This window comes from Mustela lutreola, chromosome 1, assembly GCF_030435805.1.
Source record: "Mustela lutreola isolate mMusLut2 chromosome 1, mMusLut2.pri, whole genome shotgun sequence".
NCBI classification, from domain to species: Eukaryota; Metazoa; Chordata; class Mammalia; order Carnivora; family Mustelidae; genus Mustela; species Mustela lutreola.
The window spans coordinates 33318600-33346521 of NC_081290.1; the positions used below are offsets into that span (position 1 = coordinate 33318600).

At 37.7% G+C, this 27922-nt stretch overlaps 1 protein-coding gene across 2 annotated transcripts; it reads right to left on the reverse strand.

Moving 5' to 3' along the window:
- Positions 1-27453, reverse strand: TMEM33 (transmembrane protein 33). 2 transcript variants are annotated; one of them, XM_059162600.1, is made up of 9 exons: positions 27237-27453; positions 27054-27126; positions 22466-22560; positions 21848-22035; positions 16923-16990; positions 15836-15969; positions 10070-10153; positions 5384-5504; positions 1-4521 (listed from the first exon to the last, which is right to left on the reverse strand). In XM_059162600.1, exons 2-9 carry the CDS (start codon positions 27096-27098, stop codon positions 4516-4518), a joined length of 741 nt encoding a protein of 246 aa, XP_059018583.1. In that variant the 5' UTR covers positions 27099-27126; positions 27237-27453; the 3' UTR covers positions 1-4515. The 2 variants fall into 2 exon arrangements, with proteins under 2 accessions (XP_059018583.1, XP_059018574.1); XM_059162591.1 differs by having other exon boundaries at positions 1-5504.
- Positions 27454-27922: the final 469 nt, after the last annotated feature.

Consider the following 27922-nt stretch of genomic DNA (forward strand, 5'->3'; position numbering starts at 1 on the left):
TCTGCTTAAATCCAGAGAGATTTTTATTACACAATTCGATTTTTACATCAATAAAATCTTAGATATATAACAATACAGATGAAGGAACAAGAATTTAATTTGTATTGAAATAAATATTAGATATACAAAGCACACAGAGTGAAAAAGGGTCACAATAAATTAAAGTGGAGACATCATTTTGTTCAATCACCAAAGAAAGCCCTTGACACTTTCAATTTCACACCATCAAATTTATCATTCTTGCTGATTTAAGCAGAACACAAAACAAATATGGATCCCAGGGCTTACTTTTACAGGTACCAGCATAGATAATTTACTACAGTGATCCAATTTGGAAATCAGTAGGGACCAGTAAATCACTGCATAAAAGAAAGAGCGAATGAGGTCCTTTTTCCTTAGTGTCAGCAGGCTATGATTATTATGTTTATTAGATTTTCTTGAAAGGACTTCACATTTTCTCAAATATTCAGGAGAAATATATTTCCCCTCTGAGCCCTGCATTAGCATTTATGTGTGTTGGTCTTGAATATAGGAGAATGATGAATTTTTCAATTTATTTTATAAATTTATACAGTCTGGATAGTATTGGCCTGAAGAGTATAACTCCCCAACCTGTACAATATTAGATATTAAAAATGGACTCAAGAGAAGTTACTAAGAAATGCTGACATACTATATATACAAATTTTTTAGTTCAATATATCCCATTATATGGAGCACCAGAACTAATGCATTTATAAATCAAGCAGTTTTTTATGGCTCTTTCCAATCTTTGTGACCCTTTTACATTTGTTCCAATATAGACACGTCACAAATGTTTCCTGCCCAAGACTTTGCCCATTTGGTCTCAACTTACAAATATATATTTATGATATAAGCAAAAATTCATGTCAAAAGCAATTGTTCTGCTTTAAAGGTACAAAAGAAAATCTGGAATTCAACTGTCATGAACCAAGAAAAAAAATTAGTTTAAGAGGACTGAGCATATCAAAAAGTTAGTTTTAAGAACGCTATGAAGGACAATGTGAAATGACTCTGGAGACTTTCCTTCTCCTTTAGTAGGAGTTAATTTTTAGATTCCAGCAAAGGTATCTACCAATTTTTTCCTTATCACTTTCCTAAGAAACAGAATCTGCTTTAGATTCTAAAAAATACTGAACTTTATCTCCTGTCACATCAACTCAAACTCAAAGCAGTTTTCCTATTTGCCCTGCACAAGAGTGTTCTAGAGAGTTCATACCACACACAGAGAAAACCAGGTTCCTTCTAAGAACCCACCTGAACACCACCTTAGAAGGTACAAATGTCCTAGAATAATTACTACCAGGAATCCTTCCAAACTTTTAGCAGTTCCTTTCTTACCCTTAATACCAGATCCAGTAATACTTTTCCATTCTGCACATTAGAAGAGGGCTGCTCATTAAAACAAACCCTGGAAAAGACTCCTGGATTTATAAACACACATCTTTGGCACACTATCTATTGAACTACATGATCATATAGCCTCTGCAGAATTCTCCTGATCGTAGAGAAATTCCAATGAGGTGTGAAAGAGAAACTAGCTGTCACTGCAACTCAAACTGAATTTACAAGTCTAGATATTATTCTTGATAAAATAACCAAAAATCTCAATATGCTTTTACATTATTACCATGAGAAGTCTAAATTTTAAGAGGTTGAACTGGTTTTATCTTGTGTACCTACAAAAGGACCATGAAAAAATTTTAAGTACCATTTTTCTATACACCTGAAAATTAAGGACAAAGAACAATTTTGTAATTCATGTATTTTTAGGTGATTTAGGCATTATTTATAAAGAAAAAAACAACAACACAGAGTCCATGATCTGAATAATGCTGCCCTAAACTGTGGCCTGTATTACCATTTGACTAGAACATTAATAATTAAACATTAATAGGGTAAACATTAATAGGGTACTCTTCTAGGTTTTCAACATTTCAATATTTTACTATGATTTCAATATAATTCAATACATAGTAGTGTAGTTTCAATTCATTACTATGTACTCACCCTAAATGTTCACTAAATATTTATTGAATTTTGAGTAATTACATATTAAAAAAGGTGAAATCAGATCCTTAGTTCTATGGCTGACTCCGTACTTTTGGTGGCATTTAACCTTCCAACTGGGCCTATGACCTGAGGAAAGAGTGCCATCTACTGATCACATCCGTAACTGACTGGGATTACTTTCTCCCTTGAGGTTTGTTTCCTTAAGAGTCAGAATCAAAATTGATCTAAGTTTGGGTGGTAGCTTTGAGGCTAGCAGATCTTAAGGGGATCTGGGCAGGCATGAGTGGGGTAAGAGTTTCAGAATAACTATATGAATCAAAATAAACTCCTTAGGATTAGATAAGAGTCTTTAACCACAATCCCTCAAAATTAATTTCATTCACTCTATCTCAAACTTAAAAAAAAACCACACACACACAATCTCAGTTCCACTTATCTTACTACATATACACTCATCTTCCTTTCCACATCGAATGATATTCATGTCCTAAACTTACAAACCTAATCAGAATTTTTGATCTTGATTTTTAGAAAGAAAAGGTATTGTAACAGCTTTACAATTCATAGTTATTAAAGAGACCTCCTAAGTCTTTCATAAAAACTTCTGGTTTAATATCAGCATGCCTTAATTTTTCTGTAAGGGAAATTCCTAAATACCTAAATTACTTGCTTACTTCCAGGAGCAAAATTACTATTTAAGAAATTTCAGTTTGGGACTGATATTAAATAGAGTTTATATTCACAAGGCATCAGGTATACAAAAGGAATACAGAATTCTTGTTATAATAAAAGTAGGTTTTATTTTAGGCTTCCACCTGTCCCAGAGGGTTTAATATCTAAAAGTCCTAGAATAGCATTACAGCACTTGTTGGATGCTGACTTTTTTAAACTTGGAAGTAAAATGAAGTTCAGCTATGCTATAATTTCTTCTACTTCATTCATTCCATATACTGCTACTGTATTTCCTTAATTTTAATTTGATAGATGTACATATTAAACTGTAATTCCAGATGTAAAATCAGCTGGTTGTACATACACATATCATGGAATTCCTAGGTACTAGCTCATGCAAACTAAACATCCAATAACACTCAAATTGTAAAGTTTACTTTTTCATGAATTGAGGAGTTTTTTATTTAAAAATCAAACCTTCCATTAAAGAATAGTCCAACAGGAGCATATGAGAAATATAATCCTGTTATGTGATAAAAAGCCTCAACTTTTCAAGCACAGGGTATTCTACATTTTTAAGTTTTAATATTAAGATTCTTTTCATCAAAACCAACATGAAATTATTCCCTCTAGGGAAATCTTTTTGACCAACAATAATTCCCAAACTAAAGAGGAAAAACTCAGAACAGAGGCACACTCATAGGTCATTAAAAGACAATCAGTAAAAACAGCTCACAAGAAGAAAATTAACAGAAAAAATGGTGAAATCTGAGTAAGTTCTATACTTTAATTAATAGTATTGTTCCAAGGCTAATTTCTTAGTTCTGATAAATGCTATATAGTTATGTAAAGTATTAATATAAGGGGAAGCTGAGTAAAAGGTATACAAGAACTCTATTTTTGCAACTGTTCTATAAATCTAAAATTATCTCGATTTTTAAAAATTGTAGAAAACAAAAAAACACGTAACTTAAAAATAAATATGACTTCAGCTGCCAAGATTTCCTGATATAATTCAAGACTTAATTTTTAAAGACATCATTAGAAATCAGGAATATGTTTACTTAACATTATAGTCACTTTATTGCTCTAGAAAATTAGTTCTTAAAACCATCATATTACATATATAGTGATAATGAGGCTAGCCACACACCCACCCACCCACCCCAATCAACTGTATTGCATGAGGCTGCTTTTCTAACTTAGTAGATAAATATTTAAAAAATACAAAAACAGTTGGCTACAGTTGAGCTATCAAGTAGACATCACATTTCCAAAGATGGGAAAGTTGAACAAAAAGAAACTGATGTTACTGACAACTTACTAATAAATGTATGAGAAATCCAATTACATGCAGACAGAAGAAAACTGGTTACAAAAACCATTACATCACTGTGTACTAAAACTTTTGCAGTGTTTTAAACATTCCCAACCATGCAACAGTAATTAAAGATCAGAATGAATTTTATAAAGAAGTTGAGAGCAGCTCAACAAACAGGATTTAACATATTATACAACTCAAATCACAGCTGCATAATACACCCAAGACTCCCAAATTTACCTATGCATTAAGAAATTAAAATACACACTAATCCCCCACAATTCATTTTCCAGCCCCATTCCCCACCAATTATCTTACCTATCAATCTTTCCATTTAACCTTTTAAGTCATATTTGATGGGCAAGTATGTAATCTACAGGATAATCTTCATTATTATTTCAGAACAGACCCAAGCACAGGCATATGCTCAATCTTCAGTTACATTCCTTTCAAAAGACATCTGAACTGCTGCAACTGTCTATGAAAATTCAAGCCTAAGAAACCAAGAAAATTGGCAGTCAAGAATCTAATTCTATAAACTCCAATAATGCTAATCATCTATGTGTCCACATTTGTAAAAGGGTTTCCAATTTGAGAAAGGTACCTTGATGGGTATCTAAAAGGAAAGCCATATAACCACTAAGGCTTTCTGACGTGGAACAGCAGTGACCCCAGATAGTGACCCAGTTGGCTAACACGCTTACAGTTCAGCCTTTTAAAAAATATTCAAAGCCACATTCAGTAGTTATGGAAATAAAATTTGGAAGATCATAGCATAAGATACAAGATGCATGCAGAATTCCTCTTAAAATGATATATCCAAAACAAATCCTAACAAAGCAGCAGAACATGAATTTAATAACAATCTGAAATCAAATATAGTGGTAAATGTTTCTTTTAAAATCATCAACCAAAATTACTGAATGGCAAAAGAATACTGTCTCAAAATATGATGAATTCATGTATGTTAATATTACTATAATGGAATCATGCCAGATATAAATTTAGGGTACCAATTAGGTTGAAAGAAATTTTAAAGCTACTTTTACAAGAGAAATAAAAGTACTTCATGATAAAGGCACAGCAGCATTTTAAAAAATTTCTGATACACTGATCACAGGAAAGAAACTTCCTTAACCATTAATAACACAGCACAATAAAATTTTCTTGGGAACTTTTTAAAAGGCTTGATTTAACATGCCAGGAAAATGATGAACTTTCCATTGAGATGCGTTTATGTAAATTGGATTGAGGTCAGTTTTACACCTGGAATTAACAACCCTTAGCAGAAGTACCAACTGCTAAAAATGCTTATTTCTACTATATATAACTTAGCTGGATGTTTAACTACGCAACTGTTGGTGCCAGTCTGCTTATAAAAGCAATACTCTGGAGACAAAGTCTTCTCACAAACAGTGGGCAAGCAGGTTTCATTATTACGTGTTCAACAACAATCCTCAGTTCATTAAACAAGGTCCTGCAAGATAAAACAGTTTTCGTTCAGACACAAAAGGAAAAAGAATACAAAACAAATGCCGAGGAAGGATTTCCCATAGTCAGTAAAGAATCTGAAGTAAAAGTAATAACTACAATGCACTGTAGGAAACACACAAAATAAAATTCTCAAAATCAACATTTATGTGTTTTTTTGAGGGGAGGTGGGGGGGGGGGAGTTCATTTAACAAAAGCATCTAATAAATGGTTATCTCCAAGGGCTGAGATAAAGGATGATTTTATCTTTACAGTAGAGGCACATCATTTTCACATTTAACTTGGGTATATTCAACTAGTTCTAAAAAAGAGAGCAACAGGGTGAAAACTATATACTATGGGCACTCCCACCTACTATTTTCCTTAAATTATTGCCTTAGGGAGGCTGGGTAGCTCAGCTGGTTGAGCAAAGGCTGGGTCAGGCTCCCCGCTCAGCAGGGAGTCTGCTTCTCCATCTGACCCTCTCCCTTCTCATGCTCTCTCAGACCATCGCAAATAAATAAATCTTAAACAAACAACAACAACAACAACAAAAAAAACACTATTGCCTTAAACATAATGTCTCTTAGGGGTGCCTGGGTGGCTCAGTGGTTAAATCCTCTGCCTTCGGCTCAGGTCGTGATCTCAGGGTCCTGGGATAGAGCCCCGCATCGGGCTCTCTGCTCAGCAGGGAACCTGCTTCCTCCTCTCTCTCTGCCTGCCTCTCTGACTACTTGTGATCTCTGCCTGTCATATAAATAAATAAAATCTTAAAGAACAAAACAAAACACATAATGTCTCTTAGAGCTTTCCTCATCTACAAAACAGGCATACGTACTTCATGGGAGTCAGCTGTAGAGTAATTTGAGTGAGACAGCACAGAAGTTACTCAAGAAAGGCCACTTCCCAGTTGGATCATCCCACTGATCAAACCAGTTCTTGTCTACCTTCAGACTTTAAGTCCAACTCTTTAACATCAAATGCCCTCCAGAATCTGGTCTTAATCGAATTTTCTGCTTCATCTCCTCTCCCACTCTCTGCCACGACCCCTATATTCCAGTTGTGTTGCAAATTTGTGCCCGAAACACATTGTGAACTTTTACTGTGCTTGCTGCCTCCAAAGGACTCTCTATTACATACTGTACACACCACACATACATTGTATAGGCTAACAGACACAAAATCATGTATGTTGGTTGAACTGTAATTTACAAGAGATTCTGATATACCACCAGAAGTAATTTTCATTATTCACTTTTGAGTTTTCACTTTATCTGCTGACTCATCCTGCACACAGACAATTCCTGTTCTACCCTTCTGTATCCTGTGTTGGGCTTCCTTATCTTAGTCTTCCCCAAATCCTAAGCTCCAACCTGCTAAATCTTTCAAATTTATCTCTTTTATTTTACACAGAATTAGTTCAGGCTCTGAACTACTCTCCCAGTCTCCAAAGTGGTCCATTCTTCCTCTTGCTGAGGATGTAATGCATTTTCTGGAATACTTCTAAATCAGATCTCATCATATTCTCAACCCCTCCATCTTATGAACTCCAAATGCTCTTCCTATCTTGAAATAAATTCCAAACCCTTTCATGATCTTGTCCATCTTCCCTTTGAAGCACTGATCTTCAGAACTCCCCTATATACGTCAGTAACTCCAGCAACATGCACTTTTTCAGGCACCCACGTGCCAGAACTCAGACTTCACCAACACACAATCACTGTCTTCTGAATAAATGACTAATGAATAAAACTAGATGGCACCGTAAAAATACTCTAAGCAAACCCCACAGGTTACAGATGAGGCCTCAAGAGGCCAATGGCTTGCCTAAAATCACAGGGCCAGTTCTTTCATTCAAGGCTGTCCTTGGCATAATCTAGACCAAGTCACAGTGCTGGAGCAGTGGACAATAAACGGTCAGTGATGATCAAAGTGTCTCCATATGCTGTCAAGTAGGGTGACCATCAGCCAGACATTGCTTCTGAGTGTGTGAAACTGGCTAATGTGACTCAGGAACTGGGTTTTAAAGTTTACAAATTCTATTTTTTTTTTTTTTAAGATTTTATTTATTCATTTGACACAGAGAGAACACTAGTAGGGGGAGAAGCAGAGGAAGAGGGAGAAGCAGACCCCCCACCAAGCAGGAGACTGACATAGGGCTCGATCCCATGACCTGGGATCACGACCAAAGCCAAAGGAAGATTTTCATCTTAGCTGCCCAGATGCCCCTAAAGTTTATGAATTTTAGTTTTTATTTCAATGGTCAAATGTGGGGCACATGGGTGGCTCAATCAGTTAAGCATCTGACTCTTGATCTCAGCTCAGGTCTTGATCTCAGTAGTGAGTTCAAGCCCCAAGTTGGGCTCCACAATGGGTATGTATCCTACTTAAAAAAAAAAAAAAAAAGAATCAAATGTGGCTGCCCATTGCCATACTGGACAGCGCAGTTCTGAACAATCTACCCTTGACATCTAAAAAGGACTGATACCTTTAACATGGGAATGGATACTGTAAGTACAAATGGTAGAAGCTGGCAAAATCCCTAACAAAAAAGTGTAGCACAGAAAATGTAGTTTTATAGGCTGTTTATCAATATTTATAAGCTCAAATATTTCCCATTTCCTTTCCACTGTTTTCATGTGTTTTGTGTGTTTATGGGAGATCCTTGAAAATGCTTATTAGCACATACTTGTCTTACCTGGATCCTGCTATTTCCTTTTTTATCCCATTGGACACTTCTAAATTTTTCTGCGTGCTAATCTGACTTAAGGGCAAGTGGGAAAAATGGGATTAGAGATAAAAAGGGTATAAAGAAGCAGAAAAAAACAAAGCTGCTGATGAAAAATGGATTACTAGGGCAGGAGACCAGAAGATATTGTCTGAAATGAATACATGAACCAGATACAAAACAAGGGCAAAAACTCATGGAATCAAGTAAAACCGAAAGTTTATTTCTGACTAGGGACTCTTTAAGAACCTGTGTCTGAAGCTAGCTCTATTTTAGGAAGTACTGTAAGAAAGACATTGTCTAACAGAACATAAAAGCTCCTCCAGGATAATTAGAATCACAGAAAAAGGAAAATAAACTATGTATTAGAAACACAACCGAATCTAAGCACGTTATTACTTCATTTCATCCCCAGGAGATTTTTCTCCTCTACCAATGAAAAAATTAAAATTTAAGTAACTTGCCTAAAGTTAAAAACTTGCCTAAATCTATAAAACAAAAACTATAAAACCTGCCTAATCTAAAAAACATGGACCAGCATTTGATTTCAGTTCTTTTTACTTTGCTCATGAAAATAAAGATCATGCTAAAACACTCACTGGATTTCTGACTGAATTCTACTATACAATGAATTTATTTTAAATTTGCAAACAAAAACTGTGTTAACATTAGTATTCTCAGTAACATATCCAGGAAGCTATTAAAAACAGCTATTCTTTTCAGTTTTACTCTAACTTCTGAGATCCACATGCATAACTCAGCTATCACTGAAGCCTCCATTCCTGAACATTATAGTAACTTATTAAAATATTACTGCTTCTGGGACGCCTGGGTGGCTCAGTTGGTTAAGCAGCTGCCTTCGGCTCGGGTCATGATCCCAGCGTCCTGGGATCGAGTCCCACATCGGGCTCCTTGCTTGGCAGGGAGCCTGCTTCTCCCTCTGCCTCTGCCTGCCATTCTGTCTGCCTGTGTTTGCTCTCTCCCCTTCTCTCTCTCTGATAAATAAATAAAATCTTTAAAAAAATATATATATATTACTGCTTCCTCATTTTTCCACTCCAAACTATTCTGCACAGGACTACCGAAGAATATGATCATGTCCAAACCATGTCCAAACCATCATTCTCATACATCTAAAAGATAAGTTCCAAACTTTTTATCCTGAAATTCAAGAAATTTTATGATATGGCTCCAATATACATTTTTAGTCTTAAGTGTAACCACTTACCATTCAGAATCCCTGGTAGAGTCAAACAGGTCTATTCTGTGTCATAAATACAGCTTGTTACCTCTTGGCTCTGAACTTGTGTTCCTACTATTTTCCTAAAATGCTTTCACCTATTCTGTCTTATTTGAAGGCTTTAATCTTTCTTGAACAAATTAAAACCTCTGATTTGTGAAACTTTCATGGACTCTTTTTATTTCCTGATCTCTCTTTCCTGTGGACTACAGTATTGATACGATAAAGCAAAACATAACAATGCATCATACATGCGTTTGTGAACCCATCCTTATTATTTGACATACAGTTTTGTTTCTTCAATTAGGAGAGTGCCTTGAGTTTGGAACTAATGTCTTAGACATCTTTAAATTCCTTAAACTTAAATACTGCTTTACTGGTTTACTATTTTAGTGGAGATCAAGGTAAATCTGGTCTCAGCTTGTAAAAAGAAATACAACCACCTCCTCACCAATCCTACTAAGGCCCGGAACTTTAATTTACAAAAATATCACTTGCTTCTAAATTCTAACATAAAAGAAGCTAGGCAACTCTTACAAATTATAAATATTGTATCTCACAATACTCTCAACAAACAAGACATTTAAACTAATCACCAGCTTACCGACAATATGGATTTCTTCTAGAGGAATATCGAAGAGTAAGAAATCTATAGTATATAAAAGGCTGGAGCAAACTTCCTTGGCCACTGAAATAAACAAATCAAGGGCAAGAAATACACATTATCAATTCTTATGTATGCTCTCAAAACTTAAAGCAATTTAACCAGTGCCTGTGTGTGTCTTCATTCATTAAATGGTCATGGTAGGGGCGACTGGGATGCTCAGTTCATTAAGCGTCCAATTCTTGAATTCGGCTCAGGTCATGATCTCAGGATCATTGAGACTGAGCCCTGTATCCAGCTCAGTGCTGGACATAGAACCTGCTTAAGATTCTCTATCTCCCTCTCTCCGACCCTCTCGGCTCGCTTGGTGCACATGTGTGTACACCCTAAGTAAAATAAAATAAAATAAAAAATGGTCATGGTAATACCTATCAAGTCTTAATCAAAGTTACTCTTTTTTCTTTAAGATTTATTTATTTACTTTAGAGAGAGAACAAGAGTGCGAGCAAGGGAAGGGGCAGAGAGAGACGAGAGAGAGCAGCAGACTCCCTACTGAGTGCAGACCCCAACATGGGGCTTTGACTTCACAGCTCTGAGATCATAAACTGAGCAGAAATTAAGAGCTGGACACATAAGCCAGCCAGGCACCCCTAAATCAAAGTTATTCTTAAAAGAAGTAAAAGAGTGGCACCTGGTTAGCTCAGTTGGTAGAGCATGCAACCCTTCATCTTGGAGTTTTTAAGTTCAAGCCCCATGTTGAACAGAGAGCTTACTTAAAAAAAAAAAAAAAAAGAAAGAAAGAAAGAAAAAGAAATAAAAGAATATATGTGATTGCTAACAAGTAAAATGTTATTACTTAAATTTTTATAAACATGTATTTATGTATATATTACTTTTAAAAACTTTAAATGCTATTAAATGAACCAGAATATGTATACAGGTGCCCGGGTGGCTCAGAAGGTTAAGCCTCTGACTTCAGCTCAGGTCATGATCTCAGGGTCCTGGGATTGGTCCCAACTCTCCCTGTTGCACTCCCCACTCAGCAGGGAGTCTGCTTGTCCCTCTCCTTCTCCTTCTCCCTCCCCCATCTCTCTCTCAAATAAATAAAATCTTTCAAAAGAAGAAAATGTATAAATGCTTCCATAATTACCACTAATAACTGATTATCAAATTTTGAAACTTTACAACATAGCAAATGAAAAGTGGTTCATTTTACTTATTTTTTTTTAAAGATTTTATTTATTTATTTGACAGAGATCACAAGTAGGCAGAGAGGCAGGCAGAGAGAGAGAGGGGAAAGCAGGCTCCCCACAGAGCAGGGAGTCTGATGCGGAACTCGATCTCAGGATCCTGGGATCATGACCCCAGCTGAAGGCAGAGGCTTTAACCCACTGAGCTACCCAGGTGCCCCAGTTCATTTTATATAAACAAAAAAGCTAATAAAATCACACAGGTTCCCTAGTAAATTCACATAGCTTATTCTACTATTTTGCTTGGTTAAACATAATTTTAATACCTAAGAGCCATATATATATTTATGAAATTCTAAGTCAAGAATTTCTTCCTAGAAAGACCATCTGGATTAAGACATTCACCAGCAATAATTACAAATTAAATGCATCACTATTTGGATAGTTAATAGCAAGGCTATATATATTACCTTTATTTGATAGAGTTAATATGCAACTATGTAAAGTGTTGATTATGAAAACCACACAGCAACCTTGAAGAATGCAGAGCATAAAACTATACATATTATAATTCTATATTAAAACTTTTTGAAGAAATACATTAAAGATGCTAACGTGGTTTTTAAACTTAATTTTTACCTTTTCTTCTGAACTGAGATATTACTTTCATAATAAAAATTTATGGTTACAAACTAATCACTAAACTAAATGTCACATCCACTTTCCCCAAAAACTCCTGTGACAAATCTTTAACTCTTCAAATTGAAAAATACACATACTAAAAAAAATACAGGAATGCCTGGGTGACTCAGTGGGTTAAGCCTCTGCCTTTGGCTCAGGTCATAGTCTCAGGGTCTTGGGATCGAGCCCTGTATCAGGCTCTCTGCTTGGCGGGGAGCCTGCTTCCCCTTCTCTCTCTGCCTGACTCTCTGCCTAACTGTAATCTCTCTCTCTGTGTCAAATAAATAAATGATTTTTTTTAATTTAAAAATTAAAAAATTTTAATTTAAAAATTAAAAAAAAAAAGGAAAATACAGAAAGGAATATTCAACGAAAAATTTTCCATCATCCAAGTTAGCTCCTTCCTCAGAATTACAGCTCAGTCTCTAATATTAATCCTTCCAGAAATTCCCTCACACAAGGGCATATAATGACTGACACTGATACAGTGCTCACTATACAATGCACTGAATCCATTTAACAATTCCAAGAGGGAAGTGGCATTATCACTCCCATTTCAAAGATGAAGAAACTGAAGCAGAAAAAAACATTCATATGCCCTTAAATATACAAACATATCCCAAAATATAAAAGGGAACACCCTACACAGTTCTTAATAAAAAAAAAATTTTTTTAAAGATTTTATTTATTTATTTGAGAGAGAGAGAGAAAGCACAAGTAGGCAGAGCGGCAGGCAGAGCAGCAGGCAGAGGGAGAGGGAGAAGCAGACTCCACTGAGCAGGGAGCCCGTTGCGGAACCTGGGATCGTGACCTGAGCCGAAGGCAGCCACTCAGCCAACTGAGCCACTCAGGCGCCCTTTAACAAATTTCTAAATTTTCTTTATCTTGAGGATTATCCCCAGCACAACACATAAATTTCCCTCGTGCTTTTTTTAGCTTCAACCAGTTCACCTTAGCATTACTATTATGTAACAAGCTCTCTACTAACGAATAAAGCTACAAGATCTCATCCTTTTATCTTTTTTTACACTCATGTCCATGTATACATAAGATAAACTCACAGACTTTACCTTCATTTTAAAATACAAAGCTTGAAGCATTGCTCAGAAAAATATAACGTAATGAAGGCTTCTAATATTAGATTGTCTTTTTTTTATTTAAAGATTTTATTTATTTATTTGACAGAAAGAGATCACAAGCAGACCAAGAGGCAGGCAGAGAGAGAGAGAGGGAAGCAGGCTCCCCGCTGAGCAGAGAGCCCGATGTGGGACTCAATCCCAAGACCCTGAGCCAAAGGCAGCGGCTTAACCACTGAGCCACCCAGGCGCCCCTAGATTGTCTTTCTATCATGGACGGACCATCTAAGGAATAATGACTTCAAGTTAATTTTATAGTTTGTGTTATATGCGAATGATATTAAATCATCAAGAGCTTTTCCTATGAGGGAAAGCTTATAATCTTATGTTAGACTTTTAAAATAACAAGGTGATTTCTCTCTTTAAATATCTCTGGTAAATTCTCATCTCTTTTACAATAATCTTGAAAATTAAAATCAGTTTAAGGTTTAAGTTTTTTTTTTTTTTTTAAGATTTTATTTATTTATTTGACAGATCACAAGTAGGCAGAGCAGCAGGCAGAGAGCCCGATGTGGGGCTCGATCCCAGGACCCTGGGATCATGACCTGAGCCGAAAGCAGAGGCTTAACCCACTGAGCCACCCAGGCGCCCCAAGGTTTAAGTTTTTTAAATGTGGAAAAAAAAAAAATCAATGCTCAAAAGGCTAAGTTAATGATCACATCAACTAGAATCCAGGTCTCTAACGCCCAATAAGTCTTTCCACTCTACCATTTCAGACTTTATTTAGATTATATTACCTAACTTATGATCCTACAGCCTGAGCAACAGGTGGTGATCCTGGAGTTTCCAGAGAAAAACATTACTTAAAAGAATGGAACGAATGCATTTATGAGGAAATCTATAAAACTGTTACTGGCTTACAGACTGCTAAAGAGTCAGACATGCAAAAATCTCACTCATTAAGGCAATGCACACTAAAATGAAATATTTCATAAAAAATAAGTTTTTTGCGTTAATGAGATCATGGAAAACGGCAAATACAGACATCTTAAAATCTGGCATGGTCTATTAAGTATAAAATGCACTTAGCTTAGCCTCAGCAAAATCAGTTCTAGGTTAGAGAAAACACATGCACAAAAAATATAAGCAGAAAGGTAAAAAGAGGGCTCAGTCGAAGCAGCATACAACTCTTGATCTCGGGGTTTGAGATCCACATTGGGAGTAGAGACTATTTAAGATAAAAAAAAAAAATTTAAGAAGATAAAAAGATGTTCATCCATCAATATTTAGAAAAACAAAACTTTGGAAACACATGTTTCTCCATCAACATGGAACAGGTAATAAAATGCAGCATATGACCAAACACTACATGGCCATTAAATGGAACAAACAAGAATTGTATCTATCAACATGAATAGGGCACGAAAACATACTGGAGGAGTGGAAAAAAGCAAGATGCAGAGAACAGATGGATTATGGCACTTCTGACGCAAAATAAAAAACAAAAAAACCAAAACCCCAAAATCCTGCACCCATATGTATTTTCTTTTCTTTTTTTTGTAGGAAGAGAGGCAGGCAGAGAGAGGTGGGAGCAGGCTCCCCGCTAAGCAGAGAGCCCAATGCCGGGCTCGATTCCAGGACCCTCCAGGATCATGACCTTAGCCGAAGGCAGAGGCTTTAACCCACTGAGCCACCCAGGCGCCCCCATAGTATGTATTTTCTATGTATCTGTATAAATATTTTTAACATGCACAAAGATGTAAGAGAAGAGGACAGAACTGCAACAACTCAGATTCAAATGGTATTTTAGCTTTTATCTGTAATGTCCTCTTATTGGAAAAACTAAAAAAGCAATAATCCAGGCAGAAATGTAGTTTTTTTTTTCCTGCTGATCTGAATTTTTCTCCAATTTAGCTTTGAAGCTAGTAATTTTTTTCTTTCCACAACAAAGAAGATAAACACATTAACAGAGACAGAGAAGAACTTTTGACTTGGTAACCAAAGCTTATGCTCCTCCATTTTCTTCTTTTTTTCAAGTTTTCATTTTAATCACCCAGTGCTTATCACAAGCGCACTCCTTAATCCCCATCATCTTTTTTACCCATTCTCCCACCCATCTCCCCAGAAATGAGCTTTTAAAACTTAAATGCAAGAATCTTGATGGGGAGGGTCAATACTAGCCTGTTTTAATTTCTAACAGGACAGAAACTTATTCATGCCTTACTGCTATAATTAAGAACAATCAAGGGACGCCTCGGTGGCTCAGTTGGTTAAGCATCTACCTTCAGCTCCGGTCAGGATCCCAGGGTTCTGGGATTGAGTCTCAGGTCATGCTCCCTGCTGAGCAAGGAGCCAGCTTCTCCCTCTCCTCCCAGCTCGAGTTCCCCTCCCCCTAGTGCTCTCTCTCTCACTAGGTCTTTCTCTTGCAAATAAAATCTTAAAAAAAAAAAAAAAAAAGATACAAAACACGGAGGTGATAATAGGCAGCTATCAGTATCAGACCGTAATTTTTCTGAAAGAAAAACCATCTAAATAATGGCAGACACATTAAATGAGGCTTCCTAAGATTCTTTCAAAGGCAGCAATTCTAAAATAAATTTTCAAAACAGTAAACGGTAAATCACAAGCAATGATAAATAAGCAAGTTCCTAGGTTTACCATAACATCTCAGGTTCTCTACGATACAATAAAAAATGGCTGCTAAGATCAATCTAGTTCTGCATATCAGTATCTAACAAGATTTAAGCAAGATGAAATAATACCTTTATTACATTAACTTAGTCATCTGCCTCCCAAAACAAATGTATTTTTATTCTTACCTAAAAAGCATAAAAACTGTAGCAGGCATCAAGAATATTTCATTACAAGCAATAAATTTCAGAATATTCTGTTGATTAGCACTTAATTTATCCAAGATAGATCTCAGCAGAGGTAAACTATTTGAACCCTTTGCCTAAAACACAAGAAAACAGTATCAGAAATAATGAAGCATTTTTGATTACTCAAATATCTTCTTTCTTTAAACAAACAGCATATCCAACAGGTAATACAACTAAAAGACATTTTGGAAATGGTAATATAAAAGTTTACAAAATAATGTAAAAGTTAGTGTATATTTTCCTGCTTTGCTGGATTTTGTGTATTTGAAAAGTAAGACAACTTTAGTAAGTCATTTCCATGCTTTTTTTTTTTTTTTTAAAAAGACTAGATTATTTCACAAAAAAATAGTGGTTATTTCAACCTTACCATAACAAACTACCTAATAATACAGTTAAGATATTTCTGAGTCCTTAGCTAAATAAATTACAGTATCCCATTACTACTGTGACCAAAGAACTGTATGAATAAAGAAACAGGCCAACACAAGTCAAACATTTGGATATTTTAGTATATGTGCTGCCGAAGCGAGCACAAACATTTGGATATTTTAATTCAACTGTCAGTGCATATGCAGTCAATCCACCTGGCACACTTAATGACGCTTCCTGTTCGAACCTAGGAATAAGAAAATATTTTCGGAAAACAGCAGTTCTGAACACTAAAGTAAAAGAAATTCAGAATACTCTACTTACCTGGTATGTTAAAATTAAGCAACGACAGAACAAGAGATCTCGGACAACTTACCAAACCTAAATGATTTTTTTAAAAAAACAAATCTATTTCAAATTTCAGAAATTCTCTGGGGACTGGGAGTATTCTGCAATATAATCATTTACCTATAAAGTGTACTTTGTGAAACTTAAATAAAAAATTTCAAACTTAAGACTTTCAAATGACTAATAATTTACAACAAGTCTGCAGGGATTGAAGCAAACTTTCCTGACAAATACCAAAATGTCTTAGAATTCAAATTCATGTCAACAATCTGCAACGCAGGAGTCAAAAAAATGGCAGAGCTTTACTTACATCAAGGACCTTTTTCGTGTATGTGGCAGCATGAAGCAAAGAAAATAACAAGACTGGGAAAATACTCACTGGAGAAAACAATTAAGGAAAATGTTTAACATTTATCAAGTACTTTGTAAAACAGGCTATGTATCATGCCCAATATAGATCTGAACCAGTATCTGCTAAAAGGACTCCAGTGATGGCTTCTGTTGTTTTACTTTGGAACCAAATGAAATTTTGTTTTTCTACCTGTAAACAAGTTCATATTCTAAAGCTCAGTTTTTTTATTACAGTGAAAAGGTTTTTTTTCTTTTCTACTAGATAATAAAATATTATGAACATTTGCTAAATTTTATCAAAATTCAGGCCACCTCAAAATATTACCACTTTTAACCCCAAAATGGCCATCCTGGCCTGAATAATTTGGCCTTCAAATATAAAGCAGTCTTTGGTCCTGCTTTCCTCATCGAAACTGCTCAGCAGAGTCTGGGATAATGGTTTAGAAAGTACTTCCTCAGGGGTGCCTCGGCTGGCATAGTCAGTAGAGCACAGGACTTCATCTTGGGGTGGTACTGGATCTCGAGATAAGGTCAAGCCCACACTGGAAGTAGAGTTTATGTAAAATAATAAAAATTAAAAAAAAAAAAGCTTGTAAATAGTACTTCCCCAATTTTCCTCAACTAAAGATCTTTCATTATTTCTTTCCTACAGGATTCCCATTATTTCAAGATACCGTACCTACCTTGCTTGTACAGTTCATGTGTTCTCAATCTGTACAAATAAAAAGCATATACGTGTATGTGTGTGTGTGTGTGTATATATATATATATATTTGGGCTTTTGTAGTACAGTTAATTGAGAGTCTCATCAGTTTAATTACAGACACGAGGGGCGCCTGGGTGGCTCAGTTGGTTAAGCCACTGCTTTCGGCTCAGGTCATGATCCTGGAGACCTGGGATCGAGTCCCATATCGGGCTTCTCCTGCTTTGCAGGGAGCCTGGTTCTTCCTCTCCCTCTGCCTCTACCCCTGCTTGTGCGCTCTCTCTCTCTCTGTCAAATAAATAAATAAAATCTTAAAAAATAATAATTACATACATGATTTGAGTTCAACTGTTTGGCTTTATGTCATGGATAAATATGCAATTCTCATTCAGCTTTTTGAATAACGAAAATTGCTCAAAAGATCCTATTTACCCCAATTTCTGCCAGGCTGCTAATAAGAACAACAAAACTTGTCAAGTATTTTCATAAAATGATACAAACTGTTAGTTCATTATGAATGGCAAAAATACATGTCCTAAAAGTATTTGCAGGGGCACCTGGGTGGCTCAGTGGGTTAAAGGCTCTGCCTTTGGCTCAGGTCGTGATCTCAGGGTCCTGGGACTAATCCCCACATTGGGCTCTCCGCTCAGCCCTTCCCTCTCTCTCCTGCCCACTTGTGATCTCTGTCAAATATATAAATAAAATCTTAATAAAAAAAAAGGTTTTTGCAGTTTCTGGGGTGCCTGCATGGCTCACTCAACAGAGTATGCGACCTGATCTCAAGGTTACAACTGCAAGCCTAATGTTCGGTGTAGAGTTTACTTATTAAAAAAAAAAAAAAAAAATCAAAAAATGTTTACATTTTTAAAAAAATGTTTACATTACCCTCATTTGGGAAAAAAAAAAGTACATGCAGTTTCTAAGAAATGAACCATTGTATTTTTTCTACACTAAATGAAAGCTTAGGTGTGATGGGAAATGGTGATTATTGTAACACAAGGAGTTCCAAATCCATTACCACCATAACTCATTAGGATCCAAAAATGCCTAATTCCAACTGGCAAGCAAGACAGTAACCTATTATACACAAGGATTAGGAAAATCCTACCTAATATAGTTCTCCAAGTTGATATCTTGACCAATTCTTCCCTGACACTAACAAGAATTAAGTAAAATGCCAATCTCCTCAGTGAAGACCATGTGGAGACCATGTATATATAGTTTCACACTTTTTAATCAATCAAGATCCCTCTGAAACTGATGAAAGCTACAAGCCTCTCCTCTCCAAGGCTACTGTAAAATTCTGTTGCTTCTTAAATAGTTAAATTTAAACCTTGACGCATATCCTAACTTGAAGCCTTGATTCAGTAGAAGCGATGCAGGTAATGAAAACAGAACCCTGAAAGGACAGTCAAGATATCTGGGTTCCAATCATGGCTCTGACATTAACTTCATATCCTAGGCTAAGTTTCATCAAAGCTAAAGATTTCTCTCCCTCTCAAAGAAATAAATTTTTTTAAAAGGGCGGGGTGGGCAATGCCTGGGTAGCTCAGTGAGATAAGCACCCAAGTCTTGATTTCAGCTCAAGTCATGAGTTTGGGTCATGGGATGGAGCCCCGACCCAGGTCTATCTCTGCGCTCAGCAGGCCTCCAAGCTCAGCAGGGAGTCTGCTGGAGATTTCTCTCTCTCTCTTCCTGCCCCCCCAATCCTGCTAGTGTGCTCTCTCTCAAATAAATACTACCAAAAAAAGCTACAGATTTCTAATGAGTTTTTTATCACTAACATTCTATAGTTCACAAATCGTTGATCAAAGATTCATAATTTGGGGGCAGCTGGGTGGCTCACTGGGTTAAGCCTCTGCCTTCAGCTCAGGTCATGATCTCAGGGTCCTGGGACTGAGCCCCGCATCAAGCCCCGCATCAGGCTCTCTGCTCAGCAGGGAGCCTGCTTCCCCCTCTCTCTCTGCCTACTTGTGATCTGTCAAATAAATAAATAAATAAAATTTTTTTAGAAGAGAGATTCATAATCTTAGCTTTCATTGTCACTTTTAAACTATCTAGAAAATGTAAAGAGTGAAAAATCTACAAAGTTAAACTCTAAGTACCTATCAACATTAGAGCAAGGACGGCATCACCTTTTTAAGACCAAAGATCAGAACACAACTTTGTAATATGATTTGGGGCTCACCCTTTATTCACTAACCTAATACTCAAATACTTTAAGAATCAAATTAGTATTTCTTGCCAGTTACTAGTTTAGGCTCTTCCTATTGCTCACCACTCCCCAACCTCTAATGTAAAAATTAAAGGAACACGAACTCCTTACTCTTCAACACTCCCAAAGGGAGGGGCTAGTAAATAACCAACTGCAGAGAAGACAGAGAGGTCCTGAGCCCCACTGGACATCAACTCAGGATTCACTCAACAAAACTTGGTGACCACCTGCTGTGTAGACTGGCTTTGTCCAGGCAGACAGAAAGATTTCAAAATTATATTAAAGTGTTATGCAGGGATTCCTGAGTGGTTCAGTGGGTTAAAGCTTTCTGCCTTCGGCTTAGGTCATGGTCTCAGGGTCCTGGGATTGAGCCCAGCATCCAGCTCTCTGCTCAGTGGGGAGCCTGCTTCCCTCTCTCTCTGCCTGCCTCTCTGCCTCTTTGTGATCACTCCTTCTGGCAAAAAAATAAAATCTTAAAAAAAAAAATGTTACACATACATTAACTGTAAATTAGGTAGATCTTTTAAGTCAGAAAGACCTTGTCAGCATTACTATGTACTTGCCAGTGTGATGTCAGGCAAGTTATTTGAAACCCCTTATCAATATGGTGCTCAGGACATCTGGGTCTGCTCAGTCAGTTAAGCCTTTGCCTTCTGCTCAGGTCATGATCTCAGGGTCCTGGGATCAAGGAGCCCCACATCTGGCTCCCTGCTTAGCAGGAAGTCTGTTTCTCCCCCTCCCTCTCTACTTCCACCGGTGCTCTAAAATATAAAATCTTAAAAAAAATAAAAAAAAAAAATATATATATATATATATATATATATATATATATAATATATATGTCTGATGCTCACTATGATTTTTTTCAGTGTTGCAAGGACTAAGTATGCAAAGTTCATATGCACTGACAAAACAGGTACTCAAAATATTTCAGTTACCTACTCTTTTTTCCTTAAGACTTTTAAAAAATCTATTTAAAATTTGGTACTTCACAATCATAGAAAGTATTATCTAAATAGGTAATATTTAGCCCTGGAGACAGATTTTATTGTGTTTTCCATTAGGTATAGTTATGTAGACACATGTATAGCTTATGAATTTATCAGAATATATCAAACATTTAAAAACTCTTAAGAGCAGCACTTAAAGCACAAAATACTTTCTGGAGGGACAGAGGAACCATACTGGGGACAGACTATTAAAAATGACTGAGAAACTCCAGTCACCCTTTGCCTCACAATGCACATTAGCAGATCAAAAGTCCTGTAGTAAAGAAATCTACTTAAAACTGTTTAATCTAGAGCTTCCCCTCCTTCCCAACCCTCCCCAGCCTTTTGAGTAAAGCTATTCTCACCCAACACACTTTCGAAATGTGTAAACATACCATTTCAAATGAGTTATTTCACTCTCATTAGCTCCAAAGACTATACGTGTCCTTATTTTCTACTCTATCTGCAGTAAATACTAAATTTTTATTGTATTTATTATCTAGTTTTCTGCTTAAATAAGTTATTTCTTGAATTTCCATTTGTTTCTAGTTCACTAGGAGTTGAAAAAGCTGAGGATTTCTCTTTTTTTAAAGCAAGACATACGGACAATTTCCCAAAGATGTGAATTAAATGAAAAAAAAAAAAAAGTGTAAATACTAAAATAAGCCCTCCATAGTCCTGTGCTTTGAATCTGAAGTTTGAAATACCCATTGCTAATACAGAAGCTTACAAGAGGCAAGAACAAAGATACAAAATTTAAAATTCCCAATCTGCTCTTCAAATTTAGATTTCACATGTCAGAATCAGAAACTCTTACACTAAATGTATCTTCATTCAAATTAAGTGTCAACAAACCAACTAACCTAGGTTCATGGAAGCCCTCATCGTTGAACCCCTCCTATTGCCAAAAATAATCAGAAGAGATCTCCTATACACTTGGTAGGTGACTTCTTGTCAAAAAGGCACAAAAAGGATACTTGTAACAGGGTAGGAATTGACAAAGATGAGTGAGTACAGCAGGTAGTGGCAGCTGTCTTCTAGTAAAGCCTGGGCGAGGAATGCTCTGCTTAACTGGAAATGTGGTAACCTTTGGTGCAGCCTCAGAGCACTGGTAAGAGCATTTGCCAGTAAAGCACGTTGATAAAAGCTTGCAGCTTCATGCAACCTGCAAATTACCAGAGGAGAGGTTATCCTGAGACATAACAACTAGCAGCTCTCTTCCTCCTTTGTGGATTGCATCATAATTGCACAACCCCTAAATCTCCTACTTGTCAATAGAAAAGAACTACTTGACTCTATTATACTTCCTAGAAGCATCCCTTCATAGATCTGCCCAACTGAATTTTATAAAGCAGTCATCTTCTTTAAGTGCAAAAATCAAAAATGAAAAAAATATGTGCTTTCACAAAGCACGGGACCTAAGACATCCTTCCAGTTGCTGCTATTACTGAGTTATTAGCACCTAAAGCATGAGACCTGTGTTTGATCTGCTCCAGAACCTCTTGCAATTTAACAAGCCCGGCACATAAAAGGCAGTCCGGGAAAACCCACCAAACAACTGAGTATCAAAGGCAGAAAATCTGTGTGATACATACCCAAGAACAGGCAGGACAAACAGAGCAGAGCAGTAAACTGTGAACAAGCGAGAAAGCCACATCGCCGTGTCCAGTTTATTGGCCATCATGAATTGCTAAATTTAAAAAAGAAAAATACTGTAGTAACTAAGCCTGCAAATTATCTTTCCAAGGGTGAAGATCACGTAGTCTTATTCCTATTCAAAATGTTTTAACAACCCTGCAGAGATTACTTAAGATCATTAAATTGTGAAAACTCCTAAGGCAACTGTTTCACCTATCCGCTCAGCGACTCCTCTGAACACCCTATAGTTCTGATTCAGAAAAGCGTCAAATACTTCAATAGAAAAATACCAGCTGATATTTAAAAACATAAAGACTAAGAAGAAAGAAATCATTGGAACAGAAATTTAATTACAATTGTCTGTATTCCTTCAACAGTTGTGATACTGGCTTCATCTATTTTAAAAAGAACGTTAAATAAGGACTAATTGCTCTCAAGAGAACCATAATGCCTATTTTTAGAAATCTCAAATTCAAATAGACAGGTTTTAGAGCTGAGTAACAAGGCATCACACAAAGCCAATCTGGATTAAATAAACCTTACAAAGGAGAAACGTAAAACCATGGGAACACTCATTCACTACCTAACTCATAATAATTTGCTTACATAAACACAAGGGCCCGACATACTCTCAGGGTTCAAAATATAGCTGTCAAATGTTAAAGAGTCCCTGCCTCTTCAATTTTATGACTTTCTTCATCCCCTTGGAAGCTGCCCCATACATCTTACCCTATTTCAGTGGCCCTAAATTAAACTCCCATAACCCACTTGATTCTCCATGTTTTCTCATTCTATCTTTGCCCTTGCTATGTTTGCCAAGGATGGAGCTATTAACACTAACAGAATCACTTAAAATCTGTTTTCTCTTCAAAATGTATCTTGTATTCAGTCAAGCAGAGAAAGACAACTATCATATGATCTCCCTGATATGAGGAAGTGGTGATGCAACATGGAGGCTTAAGTGGGTAGAAGAATAAATGAAACAAGATGGGATTGGGAGGGAGACAAACCATAAGTGACTCTTAATCTCACAAAACAAACTGAGGGTTGCCGGGGGGAGGGGGTTGGGGAGAAGGGGGTGGGATTATGGACATTGGGGAGGGTATGTGATTTGGTGAGTGCTGTGAAGTGTGTAAACCTGGTGATTCACAGACCTGGGGATAAAAATATATGTATATAAAAAATATATGTTTATAAAAAATAAAAAATTAAAAAAAAAAATGTATCTTGTATTCAAATCCTAAAGTGGCTTTTATGTTTTCTGATAGAATCTACGTTAATAATTTTTACATCAAAGTCCAATACAAACACACATGGATATATAAACTTCTACAAAGAAGTTTCACAAAATAATATCTTCCCAATGTGTAATGGATTTTGGTGCTTTGTACTCTATTTAATGTTTAGAAATAGTGTTTTCACTAAAGGGATTTCAAAACTCACTAATGAATCTTAACATGGAGTCTAAAACACTACTCTAAGCAATCTAACTTAATTATCTTTTGAAAGATACAAAAACAAGGTGGCTGGGTGGCTCAGTTGGTTAAGCGTCTGCTTTCAGTTTAGATCATGATCCCGGGGTCCTGGGACAGGGTCCCACACAGGGCTCCCTGCTCAGTGGGGAGTCTGCCTGTCCCTCTCCCTACCCACCTCCCACTCAGGCTCTGTTCCCGCCTAATAAATCTTTAATAATAAAAAAAGATAGAAAAACCTTTTGGAAAAATCCAAGTACATTTTAAAATCCAAAGATGTTTCACTGCATGTCTTTTTAACAATATTCAGGTAATTTTTGGAAATATGCCTAGTTTATTGTATCCAAACCTACCACACTGTGACTTCTCTAAATTTAAATGATCACCCACAGTCAAGTGGAAGAATGAATCTAGCTTACAGTACACAGGTTCTCTAGAAAATTCAGAAATTTACACTACAGTCTGAAATTTTAGAACATGTTCTTTGAAATTTAAGCTTAAGGGCATCTGGCTGGCTCAGTCAATGGAGCATGCAACTCTTGATCTTGCAGTTGCGTGTTCAAGTCCCACACTGGGTATAAAGATTGCTTAAAAATAAAATGTTTGGGGCACCTGGGTAGCTCAGTCAGTTAAGCAGCTGCCTTCAGCTCACGTCATGGTCCCAAGGTCCTGGGATAGAGCCCCATGTCCACCTCCTTGCTCGCAGAGCCCACTTCTCCCCTACTTGCCATTCCCCCTGGTTCTGCTTGTTCTCTCTCAAATAAATAAAATCTTTTTAAAAATTTAAAAATAAATCTTTTTGGGGTGCCTGCGTAGTGCAGTGGGTTAAGCCTCCGACTCTCAGTTTCCGCTCAGGTCATGATCTCAGGCTCAAGCCTGAAGCTGGGCTCTGATTTCACACAGAGTCTGCTTAAGTTTCTCTCCCTCTCTAAAATATATCAATCTTTATAAAAATAAATATTTTTAAAAATAAAATAAAATGAAATCTATTTGGTTTGGGGTGGTTATTTTTTTTTTTAAGATTTTATTCATTTCTTTGACACAGAGAGATCACAAGTAGGCAGAGCAGCACAGAGAGAGCAAGGGGGAAGCAGGCTCCCTGCTGAGCAGAGAGCCCGAGGTGGGGCTTGATCCCAGGACCCTGGGATCATGAACAGAGCTGAAGGCAGAGGCTTAACCCACCGAGCCACCCAGCTGCCCCTTGGGTGGATATTTTGTAATAAATCACTTATCTGTTCATTTTATTTTGTACACCTTTATGTACCTGCATTTTGGTACACAGTAAAAAAGGTTTAAAAAAGTACATTGGTTTATTCTTTTTTATTTTTTAAATATTTTATTTATTTTTTTTGACAGAGAGAGACACAGTGAGACAGGGAGCAGAAGCAGGGGGAGTGGAGAGGGAGAAGCAGGCTTCCTGCTGAGCAAGGGAGCCCAATATAAGGATTTGATCCCAGGACCCTGGGATTATGACCTGAGCCTAAGGCAGACAATTAAAGAGTAAGCCACCCAGGCACCCCAGTTAACACTTTAAGAGTCAACAATCCAGTCACGTTATAGTTTGGGGGGGAAAAAAAAATCAATGAACGTTGGGTGAAAACCTACTGAGGTGAAAAACTATTCACACAGTCTCAAAGCACCATGCCACAGAAAGGTATCTTTACAGTGGAGAGTCTGCTGGATACCACCTGAACCAAATAATCAAACTTATCTCCAATGATGACATAAATTAACACAAAATGTTTCCTGAAATATATATAATGCTCGGAAAATGACCAAGTATCACTTATGGAATATTCCTACCAAAATATTCAACTTGAATCTAGTTATAAAGGGAAAGAAAACAAGCAACTTCAGTTTGAGAAGCAAAACAAGTCTGAACTCTTGAGAGTCAAAAATGGTACAAAGAAGGCAAAACTATTCTAGACTAAAGAGACTTAATGCCAGTAAAAGCAAAATGCTTGCTTGTACTAACTCCTGGATAAGGAGGAAGCAGCTTTAACAGGCAATGGAGGAAATCTGAATATGGATTATAAATCAGATAATAACATGTATCAACGAAATTTAACTGCAAAAATTGCAGCGATGGCTGCACTGTGGGACTGAACAATACTTAAGTATTTATGAATTAGCCATCATTGTGTATGCAACTAATTCTCAAAGGGTTCAACAAAATGAAAAAGAAAATTGTGTCTATAAATGGAAATGCTGTAAAATGTTTCAAGTGGAAAAAATGTTTAAGGGGGGGGAAACATATATTCATAGTGTTTAAAATTAGAGGGCAACAATGCTTTAGGGACAACTTACTAGTAAGCAGATCTGCACGTTAACAATAAAATATTTAGGGACGCCTGAGTGGCTCAGTCGATTAAGCGGCTGCCTCTGGCTCAGGTTATGATCTCAGGGTCCTGGGACGGAGCCCCACATCGGGCTCCCTGATCAGGAGCCTGCTTCCCCCTCTCCTCCCGCTAGTGCTCTCCGTCACTATCTCTGCCTCTCTCTCAAATAAATATTTAAAAAAAATAAATAAAATATTAACAGAAACCTATTATCTCTCTTCGTAAAGAAGGACAAAATGACGAAAAGAGAAACAAACAAACAAAAAAACCCACAAAACAAAAAAACAAAAGACTGCTCTTCCCCCACTGCGTAATTTCCATATAATCCCATAAAACGGGCAGAGACATTCTCCGCGAGCACGCGTGTGCGGAATGAGGCCTGTGTCGCGGCACCACCTCAGCTGGCATCTTCAACCTTGGAACCTAAGACAATTAGAAACTGGCGGGGGGGGGGGGGGGACGGGGGAGGTAAGAAGGCCCGACTTCCCTGGCATAGGGCTAAGAGCCACCTGCTCCAGCCCGGCCCACAGTGGCTCAAGAAACAGAAAACTTGTAGCTTCCTCTACATCTCTGCTCAAGACCCCTCCTCGCTACGCTACCCCCACCTCAATCACTAATCCCACCCAGCCCCCTGGCAGCACTGAGGTGGAACGTCTCAGAACAGTCTTGGCGACACCTCCGGCTCCCTCCTAACTCCAGTAAATCGAAAGAGAAGACCCTGCTCGCTCACTTACCACTGCTCCCGCCCCTTGGGGGCCGTTCGGGGCCGTATCCGCCATGGGAGAGCCCACACGCGCGCCTGGGACGCTGAAATCGGGAAGGGAAAAAAAGGGGATGTCAGCACGGAGCCGCGATTCCGGTAACCGGTTTCCTTATCCCGTGCCACAAGCCCGCCGCGCCCTACGGGAACTCCGAACCTCAACAGGAAAGTCTCGCCCGCTCCGGAGAGCACTGCCTCGAGAGCACCCGAAGTGGCGGGGAAATAACCTGCACGACACCACCAAGAGCAAAGCCGGATTTCTAGAAAAACCGGGGAGAGGCGGAGCTTCTGAGCAAGACCCAACAGGGCCGAGCGAACGCCGCCGCCGAGCGCAGGTTCTTGCCAAACCCGGAAGTGCTCCTTTCACTTCCGTAGGGAAGAGGCGGTGACGAAGAGAAGCCGCCGAGAGCGGGTTCTTGAGGTATGACGGGAACTGTAGTTTTTCTCGTTTCAGTTTCACCTGTCCGGCTCTCGGATTGGCTGGGTAAGCTGAGAAGAGAGGCTGGCAGAGCAATTTTTCTCTGTATTCCGGCTCCCAGGTGGTCCTCCCCGTCAAAGTCCAAGCCGCAAAACGTCTGCTTCTTAAGCCTCAGAAAAGTTTTCTTTGTTGTTTTCCTCCAGGGGCTCACTATGCCCTGTAGCTCTACTTACAAAATTAAGTCTCCTGGGACACCTGGGTGGCTCAGTTTCTTAAGCGGCTGCGTTGGGCTCGGGTTATGATCCCAGGGTCCTGGGATGGAGCTCCGCCTGGGGCTCCCTGCCCAGCAGACAGCTTGCTTCTTCCTCTGCCTCTACTCCTCCCCTGCTCGTGCTCTTGCGTGCGCTTGCGCGCTCTCGCTCGCT